This window comes from Caloenas nicobarica, chromosome 14 (assembly GCF_036013445.1).
Source record: "Caloenas nicobarica isolate bCalNic1 chromosome 14, bCalNic1.hap1, whole genome shotgun sequence".
Classification (NCBI taxonomy): domain Eukaryota; kingdom Metazoa; phylum Chordata; class Aves; order Columbiformes; family Columbidae; genus Caloenas; species Caloenas nicobarica.
This window is the reverse complement of record NC_088258.1, coordinates 537384-560874: the sequence shown is the minus strand read 5'-3', so window position 1 is coordinate 560874 and position 23491 is coordinate 537384. Positions and strand designations below refer to the sequence as shown.

The following is a 23491-nucleotide window of genomic DNA, read 5'->3' as shown; positions in this document are numbered from 1 at the left end:
GCGGGGGCGGAGAGCCCCGGGGGCCGCCGCGGGCGGGCTGGCGCGGTGGCGGCGCCTCCGCTGGCGCCCGCGGGGCCGGGGCGGGGTCCCGCTCGCCCCGCCCACACCGTGGCCGCCCCGCCGCGCCCCCCTGCCCACAACAAAGATGGCGGCGCTGCGGCGGCGCCTGCCCGCCGCCAAGGTGGCGGCGCGGTCACGTGCCGGCGCGCCCCGCTCCGCCCGCTGCATGGCGGCGCCGTGAGGCGGCGGGGCCGCGGCGGCAGCGGCCCGGCGGGCGGGATGCGGCGGCCGGCGGGCTGAGCGGCCGGGCGGGGATGCGCGCTGCGCCGCGCAGCCATGTCGCGGGTGAGCGGCCCCGGGCCGGCCGGCAGCGCTAAGGAGAAGCGCTCCTTCAGCAAGCGGCTCTTCCGCGGGCGGGCGGCGGGCGGCGGCGCGGGCTCGGCCCCGGCCCCCGCCGCCGCACCGGCCCCGTCCCCATCCGGGCGGTCGCTCGGCGGGTTCATGAGCCGCGTGTTGAAGACCCTCTCCACCCTCTCGCACTACAGCAGCGAGCCCGAGCCCCGCGGCCCGCACGCCCCGCGCCTGCCCCCGCCGCAGGCGGCCGGCGGCCTGGGCAGCTGCTTCCCGCCGGGCCCGCCGCGCAGCCCCGAGCCCCCGCCGCGGCCCGCCGGCGGCCCCGAGGCCGTGCCCGGCGTGGCGGGGCTGCGCAACCACGGCAACACCTGCTTCATGAACGCCATCCTGCAGTGCCTCAGCAACACCGAGCTCTTCGCCGAGTTCCTGGCGCTGGAGCAGTTCCGCGGCGGGCCGCCCCCCGCCGCCCCCGCTGCCGACGAGCCGCCGCCCGCGCCCGGCGAGGTCACGGAGCAGCTGGCGCAGCTGGTGCGGGCGCTCTGGACGCTGGAGTACACCCCGCAGCACAGCCGCGACTTCAAGGTGAGCGGGCCCGGGCCGGAGGGGCGGCTGCCGCGGCTCGGGGCCGGGAGGGCCGAGTGCGGGGCAGCCGGGCCGGCCGGGCCCCGCCCCGCCGCGGCTGGCCCGCCGGTGCCGTCCCTTCTGTCACGGGGACCACACGGCCCGGGGAGCCCCCCGCCTGGCCGCCGGGCTCGTGCGGGGCTGCGCGGGGACAGGCCTGCGGTGGCAGCAGCGGACCCGTGGCCCTGGTGCCAGGCCGTGGCGGGGCCTCGTGGCTGCTCCGCGCGCTGGAGCGGCGTGAAAAGCCCCCGGCCCCGCGGGCCGCGCTCCGGTGGCTCTGGAGAGCTGCGCCGGCGCCCCGCTGTCCTTCGGGAGACGCCGACCCCGGCTGGCGCGGGCGTCAGGCCGAGGGGCAGCGTGTGTCGGTGCCGCCAGCGCGGCGGCCGTCCCCCCGCTCTCCGTTGTCCCCGGGGCGAGCGCGCTGCCGCCGCGTCCCTCGCTGATGGTGCTGGAAGCCGGCTGACGGCTCCGCTGCCTTTTGCTGGTGAAAGTGCCTGTTTTGCTGTTTCATACCTCTGTCACGCTACCGTTACAAAAGTTGTGAGTAACTGTTGTGGCGCCGGGAGCTGCGAGCGCGTCCGGAGGAGGTGACAGCCGAGAGGGGCCTCGCAGCCGCCCCGGGCGCTCGGGACTTCGGGCTGGTTTGGGGAGTGAGTTGCAGGGTGGACGGTAACTAGTTCGTGTTTAACGCTGTGGCGCTGGCCCAGCTGCAGCCCTCGTGCTGTGGTTTGGTCCGACGGTGCTGCGTCCTGCCCCGCCGCGGGCTCTGTGCTGTCCCCAGGAGCTGTGGTGACAGAGGCCACGGTCTGTGCACCTGTGGCTTAAAGACACCCCACGGTGGTTTGGGATGAAATGAGATACCAGCGTTTTAAAAGCGCTCCAGGCCCACTCTGCTTCTCGAAGCAGTACAGACATTGTGAAGTCTTACTGTAACAGCGACGCCCTGGCACATAAAACAGTTGGCTGTGTGAAAGAATGAGGGGGCAGGTGGTGGCTTCCACACCATTAATTTAAAGACCTTTGCTTTAGGGGAATTTTTTTGCAGAGTGAATTGAAGAGGGGATGCACAGGTGCATGAAAATACAGAATGTCATTCACACGCCCTCTGGCTCTTTGCCTTCGATTGAGATGGGGTGCAGCGGCAGCACATGGAGTACCAGGGTCTGCTGTCCGTGGGGTCTGTGGGCGGTGGGGTGGCCGAGAGGCTCCTCCGAGCTGTCAGCCGTTTGGAGCGACACCCCAGCACCTCGTCCCTTCGCGTGTCCTGTTCCGGGGCAGTGTCACCCCGTCACGGGGTGTGCTGGGGGGCGGCAGGGCCTGCCCTCTCCGCAGGATGCCGCGGGCGCTGGCTCCGGCGCTCTCCGCGTTTGGTGGAGCGGTGCTGGGGGAGCTGATCCGCCAGTCCTGGCAGCACCACAGGGCACTTGCCTTTATCATAATCCTTCACCACTCTAGAGCGGTCTGGCAGGAGGAGAAATTGTGGATTTCTCCTGAGTAATAACAGGAATAAAAGGTTGTGAGAGCAGAATTATCTTTTGCTGGCGTAACTGATAAAATCAAAGGGGAGAACAGACCGCTTTCTAGGCCAAGAAATGCCATTTATACAGGCCTGTGATAGAGGTGCTCAGATAAGAGTGACAGAAGGAGGGAGAGAAACAGGTCTGTAGATTCAATTAAGGCCAAGTTCCAAGTCTCTCTGTTTTTTTTAGAGTGGAACTTTCTTTGCTTATTTGCAGGCGTCACTAACGGTAAGCGAACGCTTTTCTACTCATTGTTGATGTAGCAGCAGCCCATCAATCTTCCACCTGCCAGGTCCCTTGGAGCTTTCCAAGAAGTGTCTTTGCTGGGGGGGATCTTGTCCCGGTAGGTCCCGCTCAGCACCACATAACATCAACAGCCAGTGTCTTGCTCAGAATGGCTTTGTCATTATGTCAAGTACTCCTTACGGGGTCAATTACTTTTAATAGTAAGTTAACGCCTCCAAAGACAGTTAAGTAGTCTGAACCTGCTATTATATTCTGCGTTCTTAATTAAAATTTTTTCAGCAGCAGATTTGCACAGTTAATTTAAAGATGTAAACAACAGACTTAGATTTGAGAAAGGTGAAGATCGGCGTTTTCACTCTGGAAACTGCTGCCTCTCCCCAAAACAAGAACAACATCACCCTCAAGCTTGTTTGAGATAGAGGGTGGAACATTCTTTATCTTCATCACTTTATTTTTTTTTTTTAAGGGTGAAAGATGTTTTCAGGACAGTCATCTTGCATTTTCACTCCAACAGTAACAGTTATTGACGGTAATGTTTATTTGATAGTCAAAAAGCTCTTTAACCAGCATGCTTAGAAATCCATGTGTGTTTGGTTTGTTTTTCTTTTTTCCCCTTTTGGCACTGAGTATAATTGGGTGAAGACACTTCCTGATTCCTAAACACTTATCTGCAGGCGCTAAGCGTATTTTGGGATAAAGGATAATACTTATCCTCTTGCTCATTCTTATATCTGTAGGCTTTTTTCTTGGGGCAGAGGAAATTCTTTTCTAAGCGAGTGTCTCTGAGTCCTTGCAGACAGAGGCCTTTGAGGGGATGAGTTTCTAGATGCTCTTTGCCTTTAGCTGTTTTTTCTTGGTAGTATTTTCTTCCCTTTTGGGTTGGTCTTCAAGAAATGACCCATCCCACAGGTTCATGAATCACGTAGTGCTGCTGCTGGAAACAAGAAAAATGCCATTAAAAGAAGTGGTTTGTATAAATGGTTTGCGTTGTGACTGCAGGGCCGAGGGCAGCCCGGCCAGCGCTAATGCACGGTGGGGGCAGGTGAAACGCTCACCCGCCAGCAGCTGCTGCATCGCCTCTGCTCCATCTGCTTGAAACGCAGGATCTCTGCCCGTTTCTGCATTTTAAACCTGACATTTCTCTCTGCCATGAGAAAATATTTTTAATATTTTTTTTCTTTCCAGTCCTCAGCATGGATCTGTGCGTGTGGAGTGCTCTCTAGGTGTTTGCAATGGCCCATCCTCAGGATCAGCTGCGGGCAGGGCACCGGGAGGCTCTGGCACCGCTTGCTGTCTGTGACGGGGGCAGCGGTGCTGTGGAAGCTGTGGGTAAACTCTGCTGTCCTGCTCCGAGGGGTTTGCTGCCCGAGAGCGTCTGCTGGTGCAGAGGCCGGGCGTGGGACGCGCGGCTCCCCCAGCGCTGGGAGCGGGGGCCGCGGGGGCTGCGGCAGCAGGACAGGGTGGGGGAGGACAGGATGGGGCCGTGGGCACAGAGCGGTTTGTTTCCTCGGGCTGGGAGCAGAAGGGTCCCGGTCAGACAGGACAGCAGCACGGTGGCAGAGGCGATGGATGGTGTGTTTTTCTCTGCTTTGGATGACTTTCCAGTTGGTCCTGTGCTCGTTTGTAGTTTAACAATTGTTTTCTTCCGATTGCTCAGTGGTTTTTATTTTCCTGCCCAAACAGAGCTGTTGCTTTCATAACAAGGACCAATATTGCAGCTTGTGCTTCCTCTTCCCCTTTGTGATGGTGTGACAATGGTGACAAACATCCATTGTGTGAGCAGTAGCTGTGCTTTGGGTTTGTTTTTTTCCAGGGAGCTGTCCTGCCTGCAAAGTTTCTGGGAGTGTCAGATAGTGAGGACAGAGAGGCCTTTGTGATGGGGAGTCAGTCTGCAGCGCTCGGAGGTGATGATGGGGTCTTAGGCAAGAAGGATTTTTATTTAAACTAATTGGGCTTGAAAAATTTTATATACTTGTCCAAATCCTCAACCTTTGCCTTCTGTGGAGTTCCGCTCTCCTGTGATGATGAGGCTGTGTTCCGCCTGAGCCTTTCTTCCTAGCTAAGCCAGCTGCACACTGAAGCATGTCAATATTTATTATAACAAGACCCTTTGTATGCTAGAACTGTGGTGATGGCTTTTTTTTTTTGTCCTACAAGATGAAGACTGCCTTATTTTTGTGACCTGCAGTGTGTACAGCAAATACAGCAAAACCATAACAACTTGAGTTGGATTATCAGAATTAGATCTGAACCAGGAATGAGTCTCTGTTAGCAGAGCAGGGATTATTGTGCCAGGTTAGTAGCACTGCTTCCATATTTTTTGTTCTTTAAACCTGCATTTAGTGTAAGGTTTCATAGTAGCTGTGTGTAACTCTTACAGCTTCAAGGTGCTCGCGTTTTGGAGATGCACTTGGTTTAAATACTGTGCTTGGGATGAGCAATCTGTCGGCATTTCCTGACTCTCCTTTACTGAACCGCTTCACGCTTGTGGCATTCCCCTGCTCCTTAGCCCCACCGATTGCTCTGCTAGCGTAGCAACAAAACAAAACATTACTGTAGAACAAAATCCCATTTCTGCTGTTGATAAGGATGAAGGTCAGCAGCAGCTCCCGCGCAGGGCCTGGCAGGACGTGTCCGACTGGGAACGCAGCACCCGGCAGCTCGCCTGGCACCACCGAGTCCCTTCCTGTGAGCTTCACTCTCTCATTATGTGTTGAAGAAAGGAAGTTAATCAGGATTAACTATGGTTTAAGCCTGGAAGGGTGAGAGTGGCTGCTGGTGCAGGATGGCTGTCAGGCAGGGACCGGAGGGGTGATGCTTCTTGTCTGGGCTAGTTCAGTGTGGTGGGGAACCCGTTCTGCACGCTGCTGTGCTGCACAATGCCGTGCTCCTCTTGGTTTACTTTTTCAAGTGGAATAATGAGCGGCTGTGCTTGTTTCCCCCCGTGCACAGGTGGGACCCGGCTGGCGGGGACGGCTGTGGGGCCGTGGCTGTTCCTGGAGCCCCTTCCCTGCGAGCTGCCCCCGGAGCCCAGCACCTCCTGCTGCCACCCTGGCTGCTTCAACAGACGTGCTCCTTTCAAAACTCCCTTTCTCTGCCTTTTGGAGAGCCGTGGTAAAGCTTGGCAAGGGAGATGTCACCTGTCCCAGCTGGACCGGCACCTTGTGCTCAGTGCTGGGGGCACAGTGAGCCCAGCCCTGGCCAGGGAGGAGCCCTGGTCCTGCGGGCTCAGCCTCAGCCCCAGCCCGGTAAGCAGGTCTGACCACGCTGTCTCCAGGCACTGCTTTCCGCAGAGAGGATCCTCTCGATGCAGAGAGGGGAAATTGCTGTTTGTGTGTGCGAGGGAGTCACTGAGCTAAACGCTCTTCGTGAGGTGTCTGCTGGAGAAGTTGCCCAAATACAGAACTGTGTCTGTGGGATTTATAAAAGAAAAAAATGATCTGGTTGAGCATAACTTGATGATGTTCAATGAAAGATGAAGAATAGCCTTTCTTTCCTGCTCACGTGTGTCATTGTGTCAGGTCTCTAATGAGCTGGCTTCATCCGTTCATGTACAAAAACCTTCCCACAGCTGCTTCCTACCAGAGGCGCTCTGGAAAATAGCAGACTGACACTTTTCCTCTAGTTGTCTTTGTGATCTGGAACAATAACAGCAGCAAAGGAGAGGCCAGTAGTTCAGCTATGTTTGGATTTATTTATTGCATCTATTTAGAGCAGTTGATGAATGATTATTAAACTTTCAGTGGGCTGATAAAAATGATAATGCGTCTTTGCTGTAAATCTGCTTTGTAGATGGGCAGGGACTGGTTTGGTTATCTAAGACCCTAATGCAAGCGCCCTATAAGTGTATGCGATCGATCTGGAATGATGATTTTCCCCCTCTTATCTCCTCTGACGGTGCCACTTCCACGCAGGTGCCGGTGCAGGTGCCCTGGTGTCGGGGGGGGAAGAGGAGGGAAGGTTTTGTTCCTTCTGCCGAGCGGTGCGGGGTTGGTGGGGCAGGACTGACAGTCACGGGAGTGCTGGGAGGGAGCCGCAGGGTCCCTGCGCGCTGCCAGTGCCTCACATCTGCAACAGCTGCACCACAATCGTTCCTGACCCGTTCTTCATACCCTGCGGTGCCGGACAGAGGCTGTTAGATGCACCACCTATCCTTACAGCAGCACCAGATTAGAGGCAGAGGATTAAAGGCTATGAGGAGTTGGAAAATGTGGTGTGTTTTAATGTTTTTATGTGGTTTTTAAACCAATAGCTGCTTAACTCTGTATCTGCAGCCAGTTGCAATTGCTGTCGCTTTACTGCGGTGGGTTCAGCATAAGCAGGACCAGTAAAACAAGGTGGTGCCTTCTCTTACTTGATGAGCAGAAGAGGAGAGAAAGGTTGAGGTTATGTTGTGACTTCTACCTGTTTTTGTGTGCAGTGATCTTTCTGCAGCCTGGGAGGCTGAGCAGGTATCTCGGGGCGTGGGTGTTCCAGCTGTGGCCTCATCTGCAGCGAGGTCCCTGCTGTGCAGGTGTCACCTGGATTGCGCCGTTCCAGGCGGAGCGGAGCTGCCGTGGCCCTGCACTGTGGCAGGGACGGGAGAGCTCAAGTGGAGTCTCGGGAAATACATACAGAGAGCTTCAGGCTGGACAGTGCTTAGTGGTGAGATGCTTGCTTGTTTTGCCCATCAAATGTTCCCAGAGCCATTCGGGAGTCGCTGGTCTGGCTCACCCAGAGGCCGCAGCAGCGATGGCAGGAGCAGCGCTGGGAGCACACGGCTGCTGCTGGAGTGGTTTTGTAGCGGAGCCTCTTGTGGGGCAATTGTATCTGATTTTTTTTGTAGTGCTTCCTGAATCACTTCCAACATCTTGTGATCCGTCTCCACAGGCAGCTCTTTATCCCTTGTGCACTCGGGCTGTGAGAGTGTCGAGGAAACCAGAGCAGTGATCACGGAGATGCTTCTGAGATGCGGAATGACACGGATCCAGCCAAGGCACGTGGCTGTCGTGAATCCTCAGGGTTCTCTGCAGGGTGCTGTGGCTCCAGCAGCTCGCTGTGGGATGACATGTCACCAGGAATGTGTGTCAGTAGAAGCCAGTGAGGGTCTAGACTGGACTGATGCGCTGGTGACACTGGGAGAGAGGTGACAAGGGACTCTTGCCTGGATTCCTGAAGTCCTGACTTATGTCTGTTGTCATACAGACACCTCCCCGCCCCCTTTTTTCTGGAAATACCAGATTCACTTCCTCCCAGCAGTACTAAAGACCTTTTTATCTTCAACTCCAGTGTCTAGACTTGGACTTAAAGTGTGGTGGTAGCACCTGTTGGCCAACTTCACTCAAACAAACTAGCCCAGATGAGGCAGCCGGCTCTCGGCACTGGCCTGATGATAACCAAACCTTTTGATATCTTAGTGCAGAGAAGGCTGTTCGCTGTGGGGGATGTTTCAGCACCTCTCTTGGCCGTCTTTGATCAGCTCGGTGCTGAGGACAGCGAGCTGTTGTCGCTGCGCCCGGCGCTGCCGCCCGGCGGCGTGGACACGTCACCGCTGCTGCGCGGTCTGCAGGGGACGGGAGGGACAGCAGGTGTCCAAGGCAGCTGTGCTGCTGGAGACGTGGACAGCGGTGTCAGACCAGAATCTGCAAGGATGGGTGCTGTATTTTCATGGGTTGGTGTTCAGTTTCAGAAATTGGTGCAGTGTGAATAATTCACTAGGCTTTCTGCTGAGAGAGGGCAAGAGGAATCAGGCCGGTACCTGAAGAGGCTTAAGATAATTTTTCGGATCATGTTTTGTCACTTTTTTGTGCCAATGGATCTTGTTTTGCTCAACTGGAACCGGGGCAGGCTGTTGGGTCCCCTCCGGTCCCTGCAGACACTGGGGCTGTTTCTCCGCGGTGAGTGGCCTCGCAGCCCCGTCCCACACTCACGTCTCGGTGGGCACCGAGCAGGGCTGCACCAGGCCCACCGGCCGGGGAGAGGCGAACCCTGCTGGGGACCGCTGGCTTGTTTAAAATGCTGTTTGTTTTTTATGTGGGAGGGTGCTGGTCCCTGCGCAGGCAAGGGCAGTAAATCTGTTGTCAGAAGGGCTTGCGCAGATGTAAAGAGAGCAGATTATTTCTGTTTTCCCTTGTTTTGCTGCCTTGAGGCAGGTGGACAGATTATAAAGGATAGAGAGTATATGTTTATCAGTCTTTTCCCGTCTTTTTCATCACCCTCCCCCTTTCTGATGACCCCATTTTCTAGAGGGATAAAGCGAGCAGCCCAACCTCATTTCTCCGATCTGTTGCACGGTGATCAGAGCGATGGAGGAGCTCTGGTCCCGTGAGCCCCTGGTCCCCGCAGCCCTCCCACGGGGGCTGGTGGTTCTAGTGCTCAGCTCATTGAGTCCCAGGTTTGCCATAACCGTTTCTGTTTAAACGATGATGCAGTTCCTCCCTAAGCCCTGCCGTAACCCCTCTGCGCTGCTGGGGGAGCAGGTACCAGTTTGCCCAGCGAGGCATCAGCTGCTGCTGTGACTCGGGTGCGGAGGGTCCCGAGGCTGGTGGCCAGTCCCGGTGCGGGGAGGACAGTGCCCAGCTAGAGCTGCCGGCAGCCCTGGCTCCGAGCACGAGGGCTTGGTGATGGGAAGAGCCCGATTCTCGCACTTCTGCTGCACGTCGTGTGTGTCTCTCTGCAGAACATCGTGTCCAAGAATGCAATGCAGTACCGTGGGAACGCCCAGCACGACGCGCAGGAGTTCCTGCTCTGGCTCCTCGACAGAGTCCACGAAGACCTGAACAACGTGGTAAATTACAGCGGCGTGTCTCCGCTCAAGGTGAGAGGTTCTGCTGGGAGCCAGCGTGGGACAGTGGCTGTACCTTGGCATACAGCCATTCTTTTTAAACTGGATCTGTGTGTTGGTTTCTCAGCTCCGATAGTGTGTATGGACCAAAAGCTTGGGTTAAAATACTGTTTGTTTCTGGCCCTGTGACTGTAGCCAGCCATTGCACTGACCCCTGGTACGTGCTCCCCAGTACAACCTGGTGACATTGTGCTCTGGGAGAGCTGGGGGGTGTCACCAGGAGGGGCTGCCAGACATGTCAGCGGGTGTCAGAGCCCGCCTGGCTACCTCCATTCTGCATAACCACCGCCTGAGCAGAGCACGCTTGGTATTTAAAAATCTCATGACATTTTCTGGTGGTTTTGGGCAAGGAGGGCACAAGTTTCACAAGGAGAACTGGAGCCATCCAACATGGTGCACCCCCACGCTTGGATGCACTTCTGGGGTTTATTCTTCTCTTTCAGCCACCGCTGGAGGACGACGTGCTGCTTGAGGGACCAGCCTTTCCAATCAGTTGTACTTTTGTGCAGGAACTCTTTCAAGCCCAGTACAGGTACGATATTTTGTAAATTTTTAGGCATTATTGCATGTACTGGTGACCCCAGTATAATTCTACCCTGACACTAGCTCCCAGTACAGTTGAGACTGATGTCATTGTGTTAACAGCTGTTTCTGAACTCCTGCTGAATGAAGTCTAAACTAAGATCTTGCTCCAGAGGAGAGTTTGACTTCTCCTAATTGGGTGTATTCTGTGGAAATCTGTGGTGTGTACTCCCTCCTCCCGTGCCCTGACGCATCCTGAAAGCCCATCAGAGGAGCGCAGACCCGGGCGCTCGGTGCTGCGAGGCTCCGCGGGGGTGACGGGGCCCGGGAGTCTCCAGAGCTCCTGTAACCTGGCGCCTGGCAATTCTGAGCTGAACCTTTCGCTATCACTTCAGGGGTTTCTCATGAGTTTCCCACACTTCATGGGGAGGGAGCTTTCTCATTTCAGAACTAATACAAGAAAACAACCTAATTTCCAGTGTTTCTCGATGGCTGTATCGGTGCTGCTATAAGAATTCTAATTGCTGGGCTTTCCCCTGATATTTGCCAAGGCTTCCTGTGCAAAGGAGAAGCCTTAAGCCTGGTGTAAACCACAAAGCCAGCGTAAGGTGCAGATTAATTCTGAGTGTGAGAGATCCATTGTCGGGAGCGTTTCCCTTGTAAGAGGGATCTGTTCACCTGCTATGCTGACTGTCGCCAGCCCTTTCCCGTCACCTCACCTCCCTTCAAACAGAAAATCCTTCCAGACCTTCCATGCTGGAGCTACTGCTGGTGAATTATTAATTTTGCAGTGATGTTTATTAGAAGCTGGTTTCAGTGACTGGAGCGAAGTCTTTTCCTGGCATGCCCTGTAATGAACTTTGAGGCTAATTACTTTAAAAGGTATTAGAAATCAGGAGCCCGTCATTTCCAGCAGCTGTCTGTACAGCCTCTGCAGGGCTGCTCTGTGTGGAGAAAGAAGAGTAGAAAGGGGCAGCCAAGCTGACATGCAAAGGCTTTTGTTTGTGATTTGATGGATTTTCCATTCCTGATGGAGTGGGTTTAACTCCGTCCTGTTACCGATACTTGCACCAGGTCCTCTCTGACGTGCCCGCATTGCCAGAAGCAGAGTAACACCTTCGACCCGTTCCTCTGCATCTCTCTGCCGATTCCTCTGCCTCACACGCGGTACGTAACTGTCTTGAACTAACGCTGGCTGTTTCCCATGCATATAGTGTTGTTTAATTTGCTGCAGAAGAAAGAGAGATGTCAGCAAAATCTCTCTGGTAAGTCTTTAAAAAAGATAGATAGGACCACGGGGGGCTTAATTTTTTGCTTTGCAGGTAAATTGGAAAATTGAGCCTTTTACTTGTTTCAGAATGGCCCTGCGCCCCCACCCTTAACTTCCTTTAGAATTAATTTTTGGGAGAAAAAATGTCTTTGCAGGTAACTCAAATATTTTGCTTTTGACTTAATTTATAGCATTTAAAATTAAAAAGGAGAAAAGGATGGAACACTTTTTAAAATTCCTTTAGAACAGTCTCACCGATCACTGCAATTTCAAAAAGTGAATCTCCTGCAAAATGTTTTGCTTTTTGGAAAGTCAGCTGTTGCCAATAAAGAAAAAAGCTCCAGAGTGGAAAAAAAAAAATGCAGATGAAGCGTTCAGAGCAAAGATAGAGATGCACAGCAAAGCTACCTGTGGTGTGAATAAGCAACTCCCTCACCTGGTGTTTTGGATGCAGGTCTTTTGGGCTCAAGAAGCAATGGAACAAAGTAACGAAAGAACGTATGGAATATGCCGATGTCACATTTGGCTCAGGAGTCCCTGCTCCAGCACCCAGGAGCTTTCGGGAGGGGTCTCTGGCTGCCCCTTGTCCCCTCCCGAGGTGCTGCTGGGGACAGGGCTGAGTGCAGGGACAAAACAGGGCGACCGTTCCCAGCAGCAGCTTCAAGATGCTGCCTTGGACTGTCTGAAGCCACGTTACAGGATTCTTGTTGGAAAATTACAATTGCCCTGTAATAGAGAGTTTTATTTTTAACTTTGTGGGGCTTTTTTTGAAAGCCTTTGTGCTTATGGGAACAAGTAACTCCAGTCCGTGTCGTAAGAAAGGAGTCTTTGGAAGTCAAACATATTTGTCCAGCTGCGGCTGAGCATAGCGCTGGTGTGAGTGGATCCGGAGTGCCGGGGGGTCCCTGTGGCTTCGGGCAGCCCAGGTGCCCCCCGGCTGGGCTGACGGGGGATGCCCAGCCCCGAGCACTCAGCACAGCCCCAGCAGCTCTCTGTCCTCTCCGCAGCCCGCTCTACGTCACCGTGGTGTACCAAGGCAAGTGCTCGCACTGCATGCGCATCGGGGTGGCCGTGCCCATGGCCGGGACGGTGGCCAGGCTGCGGGAGGCTGTCTCCTCCGAGACCAAGATACCCACGGAGCAGGTAACGGGCCGAGCTTGTTGCCCTGCCCTCAGCGGGACGGAGCGCGGAGCCTTTCATCCCGTGTTGGGTGTGTAGGAGTTCAACAGGGAAGGTGGGGTGGGGATGGTCGGGATGGTGCTTTTCCCCGCGCCTTGGCTGTTTGCAGCCCGGCGATGCTGGGAGAGCCATCAGTGGGGTGCAGAGCTGCCTGTTCGCCCGCCGATCCGTGTGCGCTGGCAGCCAGGGAGCCACTGCACACCGATGGGGAATTTCTCTGTAGGAAGAGCTTCAGGAACACTGTCAGATCCCACCAAAACCCCTTTGCATACTACCTTTACCCCAGCTCCTCCTTTATGGCAGTCCTTTTCCCTCTTCCTTCACCCCAACTGATGCCAGGGTGTTTTGAGGAATGTCTTCTCCTAGCAGGAAAATGCCAGTTGAGAGATGGGATAGGTCAGCTGGAGCAGGCATGGGTGGTTTCATGGGCACTGGTTTGCTTCTGCTGACTCTAGATCGTGCTGACGGAGATGTACTACGACGGGTTTCATCGATCCTTCTGCGATACTGATGACCTGGACACCATTCATGAAAGCGACTGCATTTTTGCCTTTGAGACCCCAGAGATCTTTAGGCCCGAGGGTATCCTCAGTCAGAGAGGTACGTTGATAACTCTGCTTAATGCCCACCGCAGGTGACCAGGAGACTTGTTTTGGAAAAGGATGTACTTGATAATAAAAGTCCCACAAGTAGTTGATGTTCTTGTGTATTGATTTCAACTCTGACTTTGTCCAGACTCATTCCAGCAGACTTAATGGCCTTGTCAGCAGGGAGGTTCTCAAGAAGTGATTTACACTCCTGTCTGCCTCTTCCCAGGGCTGGTTCTGCAGGCCAGGCTGGCCTAATGTGAAATCTGTTGTCAGGCTTAATTTAAAGATCTGCTGTGGACCAGATGAAACCATTGAAATTGTGTTATTTAAAATCAGATTGCCGGTGATGAATAAACAGTCTCAGGAATGAACAATCACTTTCAAAGCTGAAAAAGCTCTGCTGCTCTGCTTCTCCGGCTTGGTGAAAGGGAATAATTGCATCCTGGGTAGATGGAGTATAATCAAAGGCAAATTTTATTATTGGCGGTAACAAGTAGGGTTTCTGTCACTTCAGCTCTTCTTGCAGGCAGACAAAGCTATGAATACTTGTAGAAATTACTGTGAAAAATGAGTTAGGTGAGCACTTATGAGTAATTTCTTTCTGTAAAGAAATAGTCATTATGAAAAGTAATTGCTCTTTGAAGCCTTCCTACAAGCATTAAAAATGGTCTTGATTCCATACTGACCTGCTCCTCTGCAGCTGAAAGGAGGTTTCTTACAGGGGCCATCAGAGCACTAAAGGCAAATGAAATAGCAAAATGTTTCCTTTCTCCTTATTTTTCAGGAATACATGTGAACAATAACCTGAATAACTTGAAATGTGGCACTGAGCACTCCCGAACAATATCCTACTCTCAAGGAACGGTGAAGTCTGGAAAACTGGAGCAGTCCTCTGCGAAACCAGCAGCGAACGACAAGATCGTCCTGCTGGTGTGTAACAGAGCATGCACTGGACAGCAGAGCAAGAGGTGACTGGAGCTTCAGCTACTCCTGCCTGCAGCCTGAGCTGGCCCAGGGTTTACTGTAGTGAAAGTGTGAGGCAAAGGAGGGACAGCTTCTGTTTGGTGCTAAAGAACATATTGATCAAAAAACTTGAAAGAATGCAGCAAAATATTCCTAATTTGGGTGCACTTAAACTAGCGTGTTAAAACAGTGTCAATGGGAAGGGGTGAACGCAGGGCAGTCAGAAGGACGCGCCATCCCCACAGAGCTGTCTGGGGTCAGAGCAGCCAGCACGACTGACCAGACCCTCTGATGGGTGGATGTTTTTGATTGGAGTGCAGACGGGGTGGGGGAAGTGAGAAATGACCATGGCAAAGGCATTTGTACCAACCGTGGACTGAGAACCGTCTCAGCCGCTGCAGTTTGTTTCACAAAACACTGTCCCAGCCCGGCTGCAGAGCTGTGAGCGCAGAGCAGCGCTGCAGCCCGTGGAAAAAGGCCCTTTGCTTGGGCAGCTGGAGCAGCGTTTCCTCACAGTTAAGCACCTCTCCTCTGGAGACAAGGTTTTAAATGCCTTATTTCTGGGGAGTTTTATCTAAAGGGTGAGCTCCGCCAGTGCCAACTGAGGAGAGTGGCACTGTCAGAGTTTGGGGATCCTATTGCTGAGCAGAATAATTGTTTAATTGCTCCTTCAAATGCTGCTCCTTCCTGTAGGTTTGGTTTGCCCTTTGTGTTGCATTTGGAAAAAACAATTGCTTGGGATATTCTGCAGAAGGAAATTCTGGAGAAGATGCAGTATTTCCTGCGGCCTGCAGCTTGCATGCAGGTGAGGCAAATGGTTCGTCTGTCTGGAGACTTCAGCTCTGTGTGATGGGAGCTGGTTACTCGGAGTGCTAAACATCCTGCCCACACTGAACTGATGGCATCCCCATGTTTCTCTGTGCAATAATGTCAAAGTCTGGTATTCCACCTCTTTGGTGCTTTTGTATATTTGTGAAAGGTACAGGTAAGATTAGACTGGTCAGGTGAAGAAATTGCATGCTTCACTTCCTTCCTTGCCCCCAAGAAGTATTTGAGATTAGTGCTGCTGTGTACACTGGAAATCCACTGATTGGTCATGTTTGCCTACAAGAAAAGCTGAAACATTTGCTTAGTGACAGCATGTTTCTGCTGAGGCCCCCCTGGGTGCAGAGGGTAGAGCGGGGTGTCTGCTCTGGGTACAAAGGCTCGGTTGCTGTCCCTCACCCTGTTAGCTGCTTGGCATAGGCGGATTGGAGACCTTGTGCGGTTGCTTTCTCATGTACTTCATCCTAGAAGGTGTTTTCCGTGTCAGCCGGTGCCGAGGGCGGGCTGCACACAGGTGAGTGGGGCCGGAACCACTGAGATAGTGTCTGCTCTCTTTGCTGCAGGTTTGCCCGTTCAGCCTGCGAGTGGTCAGCGTTGTGGGCATCACGTACTTGCTACCTCAGGAGGAGCGGCCCCTCTGCCACCCCACAGTGGAAAGGTGAGGTGGGCCTGTTCCCCGGGGCAGAGCGGGTTTTGTGGGCTGGGAACCCAGCGTGTGGCCATGCAGAAAGGGACAGTCCTGGTGGGGATGTGTGGGGTGGAGGAGCAGGGGAGCAACGGAATGTCCTCAAGCAGCTGTGTGAGGATTGCTGGGTTCTGTGTCATGCCATCTGGAGTCTGTCCTCCTTGGAGATGGAGAGCAGAATGAAGGTATTACTCCCTCCCTGCTTTTTTTTTTTTTCTTTTTTAGTGATTGTTATTCTTTAGAAATTTTTGTAGAAGCCTGTTTTGTCAATAAGTATACGTTTATTTACAAAATTAATGTACTTAGGTAGATGCAGTTTGCCAGCTTTGCCCTGTCCTTTGCTGTATGAATTCCTTCTCCTCCTGTGCAAACTTGGGCTGTGTGGGAGCAGAGGAAGGATGACGGGCTAGTGAAGAGAAGTTTTATGCATGTAAAAGGTAACGTGGGCTGCGAAAGGAAAGGTGGTGTAACTGCTGTCTGCTCCTCTCTCCAGGGCATTGAAGTCATGTGGACAGGGGGGAACCGCTCACGTGAAATTAGTGGTAGAATGGGACAAAGAAACGAAAGACTAGTAAGTATGAAGTAGAAAGCCTTAAAGTGTGTTCACCTCGAGAGCAATGCGTGCAGCTTGCTTGTGTGAACTGTGCACCCTTCAGCAGCCGTGAGACCCCTCAGAACCTGTCCCTGTGCTCTGGCCCCCATCCGCAGGGGCAGGCCGGGGCCGGTTGTCCCAGACCTGCTCTGAGATGGGGCCCTTTTCTCTGTAGCTGGGTTTCGCATTATGGAGCAGTAGTCTCACCTGTGGCTCCTTCCCCACAGATCATTTGTGTGAGAGTTTGTGGGTGGCGAGTGCTACTCGCTGTCCGAGACAAACCACAGTGGGTGCCCATGGCTGCTCTTCACCTCTAGGTTTGGTTGTGCTGCCCTGGCAGGATCTCCTGCCAGTCAGCTCTTGCTCATGTGTAATGGGACAAATTCAGGAAAGAGCTGCTGGCTGTACCTTCAGAACAGCTCTCAGCAGCACAGCGAGCGGGTGGATGTGCAGGTAACTGTGGTGTCTCCCTGATGCAGCTTGTTTGTGAATACAGAAGAGGAGTATATTCCAGACTCTGAAAGCGTCCGCCAGCAGAGAGAGCTTCATCACCAACCTCAGACATGCACTTTATCTCAGTGTTTCCAACTCTACACCAAAGAGGAACAGGTAGGGACCATACTCAGGAGGTCTGGCTGGTCCATGAGCTGCCTGATCTCCCACCCGCAGTGGAGTAGCTGTTTGCTGCAAACATTCATCTGTTGAGACAGGAGAATAAACTGGTAACACAGCACTAGTTACCAGCCCTAACAGTTTCCTTGTAGTGAGGAGGAAGTTGTTGAAGATACTGCTTTTGTGGTTTTTGCCCCCGAGATGTTGATATGAGAACTTACTCCTCTGTTCTGCAGTTTCCTCCCTGTGAAATAGCAATGTCTTTTCTGGCATGCATTGTGAGGGTTAGAGCAGTGTGGCTTCATGGGAATGCACTGCTCTGTCTTGGAGCAGCTGTGAGTTTCCAAGCCTGAGCAGGGCTGGGTGGGCTCCAGGCACCCCCGTGGAGTGGGACCCCCGACCGGCGCTGAGCTCAGTTCTCCAGAAGCGTGGCCGCTCTCCTCCTCCAGCTCTGCTCATGCTGCTAAAAAGGGATGGGCTGGGAGGTGGACTGCAGACCTCAGCTTTAATAATTTTGGAGACTCTCTTGTTGCTTCTCAGAGGTGAGAGAAAAGTTGTTTGACACATTAAAGCTCTCTGGCTTCTGAGTTTTCTGAGCTCTGGGCTGTGGAGGGAAGCGTGTGCTCTGTTTGTGTCTTTCAAAAGACACATTCTCCTTGGTGAACAATGGAAATCTGCAGTTTGTAAGTCTGTGCCAATGAGACATTGGAAGGAAGAGAGTTTCCAGAAGGCAGCAAGGTATCAGGGATGAAATTTGAAGTACACCGGTCTTCGTTCTGTTCTGATTCTTTCTTTGCTGCTGTTTTTCTTGTGAGAATACTTTTACTCAGGCTGCCAAGCCTGCCTGCTTTCTGCCTTTGCTTTTTCTTCTCCCTCACTTTGTAGGGATTGGAGTTCCTAAGGTGGAAACAGCTTCTCTGCTCAAGAGCACTAGTGAATTCTGTCTTGCGTGGAAAGTGCCTCCTGTGTGAGGCGCCCGTGTCTCTGTGCTTGTCACTGTTCTGAAAAGGTCTTTGGGAACCCTGCATTTCCAATGAGCCTGAGAAATGCTGGAGTGGGTGGGTGACGGGTCAGTGTCTGCATGGGCTGGGGCAGCAGGGGAGCAGTGGGGTAGTGAAAGCTGCCTTGGAACTTGGAAACTAACACCCACTCCTGCCTTTTCCTTGCAGCTTGCCCCAGATGACGCGTGGCGATGCCCACACTGCAAGCAGCTGCAGCAGGGTAGCATCACACTGAGCCTCTGGACCTTACCTGATGTCCTCATCATCCATCTCAAGAGGTTCAGACAGGTAAGGATGTCTGTGGTGCTGAGGACCGCTCAGCTGGGCAGCGACCTGACCGCGCCACCTCTTCAGAAGCAGTTGTTCTGCCCTGCGTGTTCCTCTCCAGACATGGTGGCCTCGCTGCCACCGCAGCTCATGCTCTTCTCTGTGCAGGAGGGAGACCGAAGGATGAAACTTCAGAATATGGTTAAATTCCCCCTGAGTGGTTTGGACATGACTCCTCACGTTGTGAAGCGCAGTCAGAGCAGCTGGAGCCTGCCCTCTCACTGGTCACCGTGGAGGCGACCGTACGGTCTCGGGAGGGATCCTGAGGACTATATCTATGACCTGTATGCTGTCTGCAATCATCATGGCACCATGCAAGGGGGACACTATACAGGCAAGTATCCTGCGATATTATGTATGTTAGATCCTTCCAGAAAGAAAAAGGTTATGTTTTCTGGAGGAGTAGCCTTTGTGACTTTGAGGAATGGAACGATGGTGGCTTCAAATCACCTCATGTACGTTCCTTTCTCTGCTATCTTTTTTTTCCTTCAGGGTAATAGCACCAACCTTTCATGTTTCAGAAATGCTCCTGGCCACACAACTTAGAACCTCTGTAGCTGCAAGAGGCTGTGACACACAGGAGATGTTTGCAGATTGCTGGTGTGCACAGCCAGTTTATGAGCTCCTCTTGGCTTGTTCCAGCAGCTGCCGGAGCACCCAGGGATAGAGTTGCTTGGTGGTTCTTAGGATCTGCATGATTTCCCACAGCAGCCCAGGAGATGCGTGTGTCTGCTGTTGCCCTTGGGTGTATGTCTCTGGGCTGGGTTGGCCTGGGTGGGCTCAGTCAGAAGGAGGTTCAGTGGTGGAGGAGACTGCTGCAAATAACAGAACATGATGTGAACAGAGCCACCCCAGATGGGGTTCTGTTCTGAGCTGGACAAAGGAAATCCTGAACTGGGAGCTGTTCATTGTATTCTGGTGGGCTCAGGCCCCATCTTGCCAGTCAGACTGGAAGAGGATGTGTTGCATGAGTAAATCTGTTCTTTCATCCTCCTCCGAGTCCATCACAGTGAATAAGGTCATGTTTAAGTTCTCATACAGCAAACCTGAGAGCAGTAGGAGCGAGGAAAGTCTAATAGTAACGTGTTTTCTCTCAGCATATTGCAAAAACTCGGTTGACGGCCAGTGGTACTGCTTTGATGACAGTGAAGTCCAGCAACTTTCTGAAAACGAAGTCTGCAAGCAGACAGCATATATTCTTTTCTACCAGAGACGCACAGCAATCCCGTCATGGTCTGCTAACAGCTCTGTGGCAGGTAAGTCCCACTGGCCTTGTCAAGGAACGGTTACAGTTTGTCTCTCATGTATACTTTGTCCTTCTGAAGAATTTTCTGCCCGACTGTGCTTAAACCCTGCTCTCTGTCCCAGGGCTCGGTGAGCCGTGTCTGCTGTGTGCCAGGGCCAGGGAACCCCCGGCTCCGCTGGGCAGGCCGGTTGTGCCAAAGAGACTAGGGACGGGGAATGCCCTCCACCCCCACGGGTGGTTCTGCTCAGAGCTGCCCTTGTCAAAACTGGGACATCAAAGCATGAGGAGCTCGTTCCCCCAGCAGTGCCGATGGTCTCGGGTGAGCAGCCAGTGCTGAACGTGCTGGCTGAATCCCTGGTGAGCTGGGGGCTGGCACAGGATCAGTGGCTTGGGAAAGGGCAGGGCTCGCTCTGCCTTTTTGTGGCAGCTGGAGGACCGCCTTCCACCTGCGTGCTGCTGCACGGTTTCTGTGATTCACAGCACACTGGCACAAGTGCAAGTCTGTCTGCCATTTACAGCTGTAACTAGTTTATAAGAGCAAAGGCTTGTTCTCTCGGCAGTATCTGGATGCGGGGGCTGTGTGGGCCAGCTCCAGGGGTCTATCACAGCCCGTGCAGGACGGACCTGCCTCCGGGCAGGTTTCCCATGTGCAGCTGCACTCTGCTGGCCTGATGCCTGTGCCTGGTTCTTGCAGGCTCCACCAGCTCCTCGCTCTGCGAGCACTGGGTCAGCCGCCTGCCCGGCAGCAAGCAGCCCAGCATCGCCTCGGCAGCTTCCTCGCGGCGCACCTCGCTGGCCTCGCTCTCAGAATCGGTGGAGCTGACTGGGGAGAGGAGTGAAGATGATGGTGTGTATCAACGCTGCAGCACCCGGGCTGCTAGTCTTTCTGGTACAAGATACCTATTAAGATAGGGGCAAAATACATAATGACAAGGGACAGTCACTTGAGCAGCTGGGGAGGCCGGCACTGTGTCCATAGGAGCAGATGGGTTCTGGCTCAGCTGAACTTTTCTCTGGTATGAAAGGATGGAGAAAAGCAGGGCAGGAACCTTAAGGAGCCTTTCAAAGAAAGGAAATACTGTCATCCAAACCCCTCAGTCAAGAACTACTTGTGTTTTTTGTGGGTTTTGCTGCAGCACCTTTGCAGGGAGGCTGGTGTATCTCCACAGCTTAGCACAGGTACCCATTGCTGCGGCTGACTGCTCCCAGGGAGGTGAGGAGATACAGTAATTCACTTGCGTATGCAAATAACTGTTCAGGTCCTGGCTTTGCCTGGCTCCTCCACCTAGTGCCTTATAACTTTGAAAATGTGGAGCTTCAGGGGTCAGTCTGAGCATTTTGAAGCTGGTAGAGAGATGTCCCCGCAGCAGCGTTGTGACCACTGGCAGATCTGGCCATGGTAGTCACAGTTCTGAAATGCTTGTTGTTGTACTTTGTGTTTCTAAATCCAAATACATTGCTTTACCTAAAGAGGCAGGAATCCTACTTTGCCTTTCAGAGGATGGTATGGGAAAATAATCTTTACAGAACAATGTATTTCTGGGAGCACAATCATAGCTGGTGAACTCATTGCTAGTTTCAAGGGTTTCCAGGGTGCAAAACCTGTGTTTGGTCTCCTGCTGCTCAAGGATGGGAGGAAAATCTGGATTTTCAGTTACAAGTTTCAGAGAGTTACTTCTGGGTGACCACTAGCAAATAACAGTTGTTGAATTCCTTATTCAGCTTTTAAGCAAGAAGCTGTGCCTGCAGCAGGCACGAGGAGAGAGGCAAGGTGGTGTAGCTGGGCAGTCTGACTCTCTTGGGAAACAGCATCTGTGGATGGGTGGGATAAACCGACTGCAGGCTTGGTTTTCATGCTGAGGGTGTCCTTTTCTTTCTCTGCAGGAGGATTTTCAACTCGTCCATTTGTAAGAAGTGTCCAGCGTCAGAGCTTGTCATCTAGATCTTCTGTCACCAGCCCGCTGGCAGTGAGTGAAAATGGGGTCAGACCCTCCTGGTCGCTCTCTGCAAAACTGCAGTTGCGTTCCAACTCTCCATCCCGCTTCTCTGGAGATTCCCCTGTACATACCTCTGCTTCCACCCTGGAGAAGATCGGGGAGGCTGCTGATGATAAAGTCTCCACCTCTTGTTTCGGCAGCCTGAGGAACCTCTCGAGCAGCTACTTGGAGCCCTGTGACGGCAGTCGACGAGAGCACAGGGCGGCTCGCAGGGCTCCCTTGGCTGTCATGGAAGGGGCATTCAGGGAGGAGTCTGTTGTACGGACATCTAGCTCAGACCTCTCAGACGGGTACAGTAAAAGCTCTGTGCAGACAGACAGGAATTTGGACCCTTTTGATAACAACAATCAAATCGCTTTTGTTGATCAGAGCGATTCCGTGGATAGCTCTCCGGTCAAGGAGGTGGCAGCCCCCAGCGGGCCAGGGCTGGCTGCAGAGAAGGCAGAGGGCACCCCTAAGAAGGTTCACGGCTCCAAGGGAGTTTCTGAGCCAGACAAAAGTTTGAGGAAGGGAAGGACAGTCTCATCTACCCGAGAGACCAAAGGCTCTCACTCTTCTCCTCCTCCACTAAGGAGTTCCCAGAAAGTTTCCCGGTCTAGAAGTAAGACAGACTCCTCCAGGGCCAGCGGGCGACATGGGTCTCCTGCTCCTGCTCAGTCTAGGAAGGACCATGGCACGAAGCCCCTCGAGGCTCCTGTCCCATCGGCTCAACAGAAGCAAAAGTCAGGTTCTCCATCCTGCACAGCTGCCAAGAAAACCCCATCAGGCTCATTGACTAAGGGCTCTTCTGCTGGGAAGAGCCGGACTTCAGACCGAAGCCTCAGCAGGGAGGGCTCTAAGATAAGTCTGGGGTCAGATAAAACGAGCGTTACCAGCAGCTCAAGAACGAGCTCCCCGCGGATAAGCCACTCCCGGAGTGACAGCAGGGCGGTCGACAGCAAGCACGTGCGGAGCTCCTCCATGGCTAACCTGCGGTCTCCAAACACTGTTGTGCGTTCTGGTCTGAAGAGGGACAGCAAGTCGGAGGAGAAAGGATTGTCTTTCTTTAAGTCAGCCTTAAGGCAGAAGGAGACCCGGAGGTCAGCAGACCTGGGGAAGACGACAATGCTCTCAAAAAAGGCAGGGGTTGGCAGTTCCAAGTCAGGCAGCAAAAATGTGCTGGAAGACAAATCGGAGAGAGGTGTAGTCCCACCAGCCTCTCAAACCAATGCCAACATTACTGCAAAAGAAAAACTTGTCCCAAAAGATGCCACACCCAACAAACATTCTCTGCTACCCAGCCGCAAGTCCAAGTCTTCTCAGCTAGATCCTGGAGTCCAGTCTCCTCCTTCCAGTGGCAAGCAGTCCGCTGACAAACCGCTGAAAAAATTACCTTCCAGCATGCAGGTGTCTGTACGGCCTTCTCTGGAACCTCAGTGAAATGCTGCAATCCAGGTGTCTTTTCTTCTGCTGAGAAGCTAATTTATTCTGAGCTCTTGTTTTTTTTTGTTAATGTGCCTAATGTATGTTTTGAGGAGAAGTTAACTGCAAGTTGTTAAAGCGCCTTTTGATTCTGCCATCAAACCAAATAGCCACAGGCAGCCAGCACTGATGCAGGTGGTGGAGCTGGGGGTCGTTGAACATGAATGCAGCTGTCCCATAGCGCTTGTACAGGAGTCTCTTTGTAGAAAATGCAACAACTTTCTGCAGATTCAAGATTTGAAATCTGAAACCCGGTTGTACTGACACTAGTGTGCTTTGCAGAGCTGTGAACTGATATTCCTTTGGTCTTGCTCTGAGAAGGCTGTGTCCATGCTGGTGTACGGCCCTGTTCTGAGCTGTGGAGGATGCGAAGGAAACTGGAAGGGAGAGACTGCCGCTTCTTTGTGCTCTCTCAGCCCCCTCTTCCTGCTCCCCTCCATTTTTCAGGCTTTCTAAAGGGCAATATTTCAACACTAATGTTGTTTCTCAGGTATATACTCAGCCAGTATAGGAGGGACTAGCATTAGTGGATGGACGGAAAGGTACCTGTGTGTCCATGTGTACATGTATCTGTCATAGATTTCGTTTTTGCATTCCAACAGCAGAAAGTGGTGGGGTTTCTTATGAAATGTAACATGACTTTTTTGCTGCTGTGTC

The 23491-nt window shown here is 53.2% G+C and overlaps 2 protein-coding genes across 2 annotated transcripts in view; one reads left to right on the top strand and one right to left on the bottom strand.

Moving 5' to 3' along the window:
• SCNN1G (sodium channel epithelial 1 subunit gamma) overlaps positions 1-830 on the bottom strand; it is a 13187-nt gene extending 12357 nt beyond the window's left edge. Inside the window, exon 1 of the mRNA XM_065644505.1 lies at positions 723-830. The gene's annotated coding sequence lies outside the window, so the exon portion shown is untranslated. The remainder of the gene's footprint in view (positions 1-722) is intronic.
• Positions 337-23491, top strand: USP31 (ubiquitin specific peptidase 31). Its single transcript, XM_065644503.1, has 16 exons — positions 337-936; positions 9400-9537; positions 10008-10096; positions 11161-11253; positions 12364-12499; positions 12991-13135; positions 13910-14093; positions 14782-14893; positions 15477-15571; positions 16092-16169; positions 16670-16799; positions 17972-18091; positions 18239-18464; positions 19228-19386; positions 20071-20223; positions 21261-23491. Exons 1-16 carry the CDS (start codon positions 337-339, stop codon positions 22790-22792), a joined length of 3990 nt encoding a protein of 1329 aa, XP_065500575.1. The 3' UTR covers positions 22793-23491.

What these genes read in the sequence shown, in the direction of transcription:
- USP31 (XM_065644503.1), top strand. Translation starts at nt 337, where the DNA reads ATGTCGCGGGTGAGCGGCCCCGGGCCGGCCGGCAGCGCTAAGGAGAAG. An exon ending in GACAAAGAAACGAAAGACTA is followed by an intron (nt 16,170 to 16,669) that starts GTAAGTATGAAG and finishes TCCCTGATGCAG; the next exon opens with CTTGTTTGTGAATACAGAAG. An exon ending in TGCTAACAGCTCTGTGGCAG is followed by an intron (nt 19,387 to 20,070) that starts GTAAGTCCCACT and finishes TGGTTCTTGCAG; the next exon opens with GCTCCACCAGCTCCTCGCTC.